The following is a 6,958-nucleotide window of genomic DNA, read 5'->3' on the forward strand; positions in this document are numbered from 1 at the left end:
ATAAGCTAATATAATGTATCTTAACTTATTTCTTCTTCTTGGGCCCTTGTCTCCTAGTGGAGTATAGCCATTAATGACCTCCCATCTTCATTATACAAAGTCAATGGTATGGCTGGAGATCATCAAAGTTTCTTCAATTCACTGTATCCACTCTACATGAGATAAGCCTATACAGCTTCACCAAGGGCTTGTTGGCCAGCCATATCCACTTCCACCTCATGATGAGAACTTAAGGTTACACTTTAAGATGCTTTAACTTATTTATGATTCATTTATTTATTTCCCTTTCTCTCTACAGGTTTTAGAATAGATAAGTTGATGCATTTTATCTTTGATTTTTTTCTTTGTTCCTTTGAAACTAATTATTGCCTAGCAATTAGTTTTCTCATCAAAGATAGCATTATTAAACTGTACTGTAACAGCCAAATTAGAGTGTCTTTGAACACTGGTGTAACTGAGAAGTGTACTGAAAGCTCTTCCTACAGTACTGAATGTACCTGCCTCTGTTTTGATCATTTACTTATCTTGCATATAATTTGTTTGCATCGTTCCCAAGTTCACATTTACATTACAATTTGGTGCACGCAGACTATGGAGACTACATTTATGGGAGAACTAGGAAGTATGTAATAAGAGGTAGCAATCTTAAGTCAATTTTCCCCAGTGTTTCTCATCTATAAGCAAGCATTGGTTGCTCAGTATTTGTTTGGAAAGCTTCTCACATATTTGCTCAGTAATAATCATAAAAGGATATTATGCCCTGAGATTAAATTCAGCAATCCCTGTAAATGGGATTCGGGAATTCCAAAACTCAGTTAAGCCACAACTATTGCTTCTGATGCTGGTAGCATGCCAAATTCATGTCTGTTCTTTTTGAATAATTTATTTAAGCAGATAGTGCTTACTGCCCAATTTATACGCTTCTTACTGTATATCTGCATCTTGAATGACTAGCAACACTTAAGGGAAGTTGTGATGCATTGAATAAGTGCTGGAGTCATTGAAAAACTAATCAACATAGAAAAGCTGTAACCCTGATGCAACACATGAGCGGTTTACCAGTGCTACCCTGTAGGTATTTTGGAGGTGCTGCGAAGTAGGAAAGAGAGGTTTTAACTCCAGGGAACCAGAATATTCTCAGTTAAGTACTGCAATGGCATGTATTAATGGGGTTGAAAGCCAGACTATGAGAAGAAAGACCTGCAGTCATCTCAGTGACTTCATCCTGTGCTCAATATCATTGAGTTCAAGTTCAAATCCGTTTTCTTCACAATTGCCCCATAGGTCTCAGACATGCTGGCACAATCCCAATAACAGTTGTTGTGGTCATTCATTGTGTGTTTGTTTGTGTGTGTGTGTAATATAGTGTATAGTCATACATCTAATTCAATTATAGGTTTCCCCTCACATCTCACAGCTTGCACACATTGTTAGCTATTTAATGATTTATGTCATTAATCAATACTCAAGGGCATGCTTTCTCCTCGCTAGCAGAGGGAGAAATAGATACAGAACTGGAGAGGGTGTGTGGGCTCAACTATGGACTCAATTAATAGAATGACCTTTACCAAGACCAACTGGTTGTTAAATTCAAAGCACAGCAGATGATGCCTTTTAATTGTGGACTAAAGCCATCGGAAGGTCTGGCATTCTCTAAGCGAAAGCTTTTTTTTTCTACATTCCATTTTATTTCTGCCACAATTTCTAGTAATGTACAGTACAAATTGCAAGTAGTGTAAATGTGTTTTATTACTTGCTATCATCTCTCCACTCAGAGTTATAGAACACTACAGCACAGAAACGTGCTCTTCAGCCTATCTAGTCTGCACCAAACTGCTAATCTACCTAGTCCCATTGACTTACACCTGGATGGGAGGGGTATGGTCCATGTCCCCATCCAAATGTTATTTATTGATATAGGCTCTTTGAGTACTATTTGAGTACTCTTTGAGTACTCTTTACAGTAAAATGCCCGTGAATTGGCAAGCCTGGCCCAAAGACAATGCAGTGTTAAGGGACATTTGGGTCTAGCATCAACTGTGCAGAGATAATTACAGCACTTGGAAACCACGCTGTACGGTATGGAGCTGGTGGCCAATTCCGTTAACATAGGTTTGGGATCATGCAGCATTGCACTTCATCTTGTAATGTAGCACAATCAAGCCTCCCATTCCTTGGGTAGCACACATATTGCTCTGAAGGTGCAGATTGCTCCATTAAAGCTGTGGCTATCAGCATGTCTTACGACTTGAAGATGTCATAGAATACCGGTAATCTGTCCTTCATCAGATTATTGGAATCGCTGGGACACATTCCTGAGGAGAGGGTTGAATGCAAATATATGTTGTTCATTCTTCATGTTAGCTGATGATAAGATACAAAGATATGCCTTTTAACCCTGGTTTCTTGACATTCTCCCCCAAGATTATCTGCAGTTTTCAATAATGGATAGTATCCTTCTACTTTCTGGATTCTAACTTCTAAGATATCACTTCCTAGGAGCAATTCAATGGGGGGGGGGGGGGGGGATGAAGGAGAACAGAAGACAGGGCTCCAGGCAAATGCACAAACACAATTAATTTATTTTTCTTGTCTGTCTTGTTGCTTCCTGTCCCTTCACTTAATTGGAGAGTATATGAAAGACCCGCCCCCCCCAGCACTCAGCATCTGAGCAGTACCAAGTGACATGTTGCTGCAGCCCACCCCAAAGGCACCTGACAGGAGACAGTTTTATTTTGTATGTTCCTGAAGTACAGTGGCATTTAAAAATGTTTTAAGATTGCTACAAATTTCTTTTAGTTATTGATTTCAATAAAAGTTTACAGGAATTGACCTTGTTCACGAGATTGTCATCAGATTAGTGTTTCACTGTCAATGGAGGCAGAATGTTGCTGTCTTTTGTCCTGTCCTTACTTGCATGGTAAGATTGTATAGAAGGCAGCAGACTTCTACAAATGTTGAAACACAGTTTATTCAATCCTTCAATGTTTTTGAAAGTGCAGGATTGCTTCAACATAATAGACTTGTATTTTGTGAGGACCTTGGTATCCATATGTGTGTGTATGCAGGTGCAAAACTCTTGAATCATGAGAAGTCAACCCTCATAGCTGATTTGGTTGGTGACCCAAAATATATTGCAACAAAAGAAAGGGATCATGAGTGTTGTTGAAACACTGCACAATGTGTTACAGGAAGGTCATGTGTGGGACAGGAATCCCTATTTTTGTAATGTATTTCAGGATACTAAATGTGTTCCATAGCATTGTGTAACATAGTAAGGCAGTTATCATTTCAGAACTTTGTGCAATGCCATTCACCTACCTACTCAGAAGAGGAAATGAAATATGATAAACTGTCTTTGAAAAGAAAGCAGCAGCAACACCCAGTACACACGTAACAGGAATATGCAGATTTTTTTCCAACTCTAGCCTGGAAGCAAACCAATGTATAATGTTCACTGTGCTTGACAGCCATTGATAATTTAGCCCCACCCTCTCTGTAATTGCATTTGTGACTGGAGTAGTTATAAATTTTAGAAGAGAGAGTGAACCTTTTGTTATAGTGTCAGGACAGCAACCCAGCCCATAGCGTCAGCAAGGTGAAGGAAATTGGTTGTTAAGGAATTGTTGAGAAGCTGGGGTGGGGCCTGGTTTACTTTCTTTGGCGGCTCCAAAGATTCAGAATATCCTTGATGATTTTCTTGAACTTCTCCAGCTGCACTGTCGAAGTTATCTTGACAGGTATGCATCTCTGACTTGTATGGCAGCTGCTCTGCCCTGGACTGATAGAACCTGAAGAGAATAGTAACATGATCAAGTACTTTACAAACTCATCGCTTCCTTCCATTCAGTCCAATTTGCAGTGTATTGCTTCAGGAAAGCTAATAGTATTATCGAAAATACCTGCCACCCTTCCTCTTTCTCCCTTTTCCCTTCTGGGAGAAGATAGAGGCTTGAAATCCAGACCTCCACTGAAGAGCAGTTTCTTCCTCACTGCGATCACATATCTGAAACAATCACTTCCTTCTCATCCCTTTCCCAGTAATACTGCCACATTCTTGTACTCTTGAATTCTACTTCTTTATTATTCTGTTATTGTTACTTTAGCGTTTCTGCAGCTTTAGCACTATAATCTTTGCACCATTCTGCTGTTTTGTGCTGGTGATTTTATTAATTGTATTTGCTATTAATACTGTTTACTCTGTACATGTGAGTGAGGAATTTCATTGTATATTGGTGTACATGACAGTAAGTCTAGTGAAGACTTGGTTGCTGAGACGTAGGAAGCATACACTTTATTCCTTGAAGACTTGCAGGTAGTAATGTTGCTCTCTGAGCAGGCTGAGATGTAGCATTCTCCTCCTCTACTCCTCCCTTTTCTATCTCCTTCATTTGTTATAACATATCACACTTCTCATTAAGGGAACACTTCCAAAAGCACCCATCCTTAGGAATGTCTCAGTTCTGCAAATCCCACGAGGTCTGTACAGTACCTATCAGCATCTGCCACACTCTTTCCTGTAAAAATCTGCAGCATGAAAGAAATCTACAAACCATCAACAATTGTCAGAATGGCAATAATAATGAGCAGCAATTGAGGTAGCATCACTATGCTGATCGTTGGTGATCCCCTCCTGTTGCTGAACATGCAAGTTTGACAGTATATATGTGCAGCAGATACGTGTTGCACACTGGAACTACAGACCGCCTTTGCCAGCTTTGAAAGTTGCCCGCTAACAATATGACATCAACATTACGATTTATGAAGAACATATTACTTGCATCAAATGCCATATTGGAGCTAATTTGATGTCCATGACACTAAAAGGAAACACTTGCTTCAGTGAAAGGTGTTAGTCAATGGTCCTTATCATTGACTATTTTCCCTGTTGTCATTTTAATATTTCCTCTCTAATCTTGTTGAAAGGTAATGAACATGTTCTTAATAACTTGATTTTCTTTCTTTACAGAGTTCACTGCCAGCTGTTAAGACTTTTTGCAAGAGGAATAGAATTGCTTTCTTCCGAAAAAGGCAATAGCAATTCCGTTGTTTAAGCAGATTCCAAAATGATCTCAGGATTCCACAAACTCATTTCAAAGGTTGAAATCTGACATCGAATTTGTGAACTTGCTTTTATAACTTAAGATTCTAAGTTTATTTACATTATTATTAAATTCATGAATATTTATTTATTGCAGTGTAAGCATAAAAAGCAACAAACAACAAATTTAATGTATTATCTCAAGATCTCAATGTAAATTCTGCTTTTATGGATTAGATTTCAAATGAAGAATCTGTTTAATACATGGCATTTGAGATTTAAGAATTAAAGTCGTTGGTGTGTTGCAAGAAGCTGTCCTTGGGAAATTGGCAGAATATTTTTTTGTAAGTGTGCGTTTAAACTGTGGGTCAGAGTTTGGAAGGGAATCATTTATATGCATCAGCCTTATTTTAAATTGAAGAATGTGTCTGTCATTATTTACTGACAGCCACTTCAAGCTAGGTGATAGATTTCACAAATTTTTAAACATGGATTCCAAAATTGCTTTTGTAACTACATTCTTAACTTTAAGGTAAAAGCTAGATATTTTCCAATTTCTTTTACTGCACCTTGCAACTTATCAATGCAATTTGATTGCAACTTCTAAATAATGATAAAGAAACTATAGTTTGAAACAGTTTATTTTAGTAAATGTTAATAGAGGAAAATGTATAAATTATGAATTGTTGAATATTTGAGTTTGTAAATAACAAATATAAAAATATATTTATTGTATATGATTAAGCTAGATTTTGCTTAGCTTAGTATGTGTTCACTATGTGAATAGAATGTAGTCCTGTTAATGCACTAATAGAGAATACTATCTAACAACAGAAAGTGTCATTCACCCATTGTATTACATTCCTCTGCCATACTTTCCAAGAATGACGTGTTGCTTAGATTAAACTTCTGATGCTGTTACTTACTGATCTTTATTCCATGGAACAAGTTTTGTTTCTTTGATCACTCATTTCAAAAGTATTTGCTTAATTCTTAATGTGTGTTGCGATTATTTAGTTCCTTGTATTTTCTTTACATCGCTAATGTAAATAGCCAGCAAGGATATACAATGTCACAATGTCCTTGAAGGGTGTGATTTTTTTTAATTCTTTGTCCCCATTATATTTTCTGGTTTATTAGTGTTTTAAAACTTTTCCTATTCAGGGAAGCTTTCTGTTAAGAAGTTCATTCAGCAGGCTATTTATTGTTGACCTGTTTTAAATTCAGACCAAATAATTTTGCAAATAGTCTCTTGTTTAAAAAAATGCAAAAAAAAAAGTGTTTGTTAGGATTGGTGGATAGAATATGGAAAATAAAATGATTGAATTCAAGTCAGTGGTTTAATCTATTTGCTTCCTCTTCCTGCCTTTTATTCTCAATTCTACATTTCTAGAATAGTACTTTTCTTGCTCTACATAAAACTTAAAATTAATTATTAGAAAATGAATATTTTAGTAGATCCTGGGGAATGAAAAATTGTATACTTTGAACAATGTCTTAACTGAACTAGTCTGCTTTGAAAGATAACAGTAAAAGAGCAAATTGTTTCACAATGGGCTACAAGGAGCCAGATGCCTTGGTTGAATTGAAACCAGTGGCCTACTGGTGCCATCTTTCTGTCTGAATGTTCACTTTCCTCTGTCTGATAATGTACATATGTTTCAAATCTGTTATGTGCAAGTGCAGTAGGACGTCAGTTCATAGCTCATTTTGATTTGCCACTCTTTACATGTTCTCTCTGAGTTGACCACAGGAAACTTGATGAACCCTGGGATAGGAATGTAAGCAACAGATTTGAAAGACAGAATCTCAGATGGAAGTAAGTTGAAATATAAGCAGAGAGACTGGAAGTTTCAAGTTGTTGGATACAAGGCCAAATTTAATGCTAATTACTCAGTCCATTATTTAAAATGCTAG

At 37.0% G+C, this 6,958-nt stretch overlaps 1 protein-coding gene across 1 annotated transcript in view; it reads left to right on the forward strand.

Moving 5' to 3' along the window:
* cerk (ceramide kinase) overlaps nt 1-6,372 on the forward strand; it is a 51,682-nt gene extending 45,310 nt beyond the window's left edge. The window contains exon 13 of the mRNA XM_059987464.1: nt 4,970-6,372. Within this exon, the coding sequence (XP_059843447.1) occupies nt 4,970-5,054 (85 nt within the window). The 3' untranslated portion in view covers nt 5,055-6,372. The remainder of the gene's footprint in view (nt 1-4,969) is intronic.
* The last annotated feature ends 586 nt before the right edge of the window (nt 6,373-6,958 follow it).

Source organism: Hypanus sabinus, chromosome 13 (genome assembly GCF_030144855.1).
Source record: "Hypanus sabinus isolate sHypSab1 chromosome 13, sHypSab1.hap1, whole genome shotgun sequence".
Taxonomy (NCBI): domain Eukaryota; kingdom Metazoa; phylum Chordata; class Chondrichthyes; order Myliobatiformes; family Dasyatidae; genus Hypanus; species Hypanus sabinus.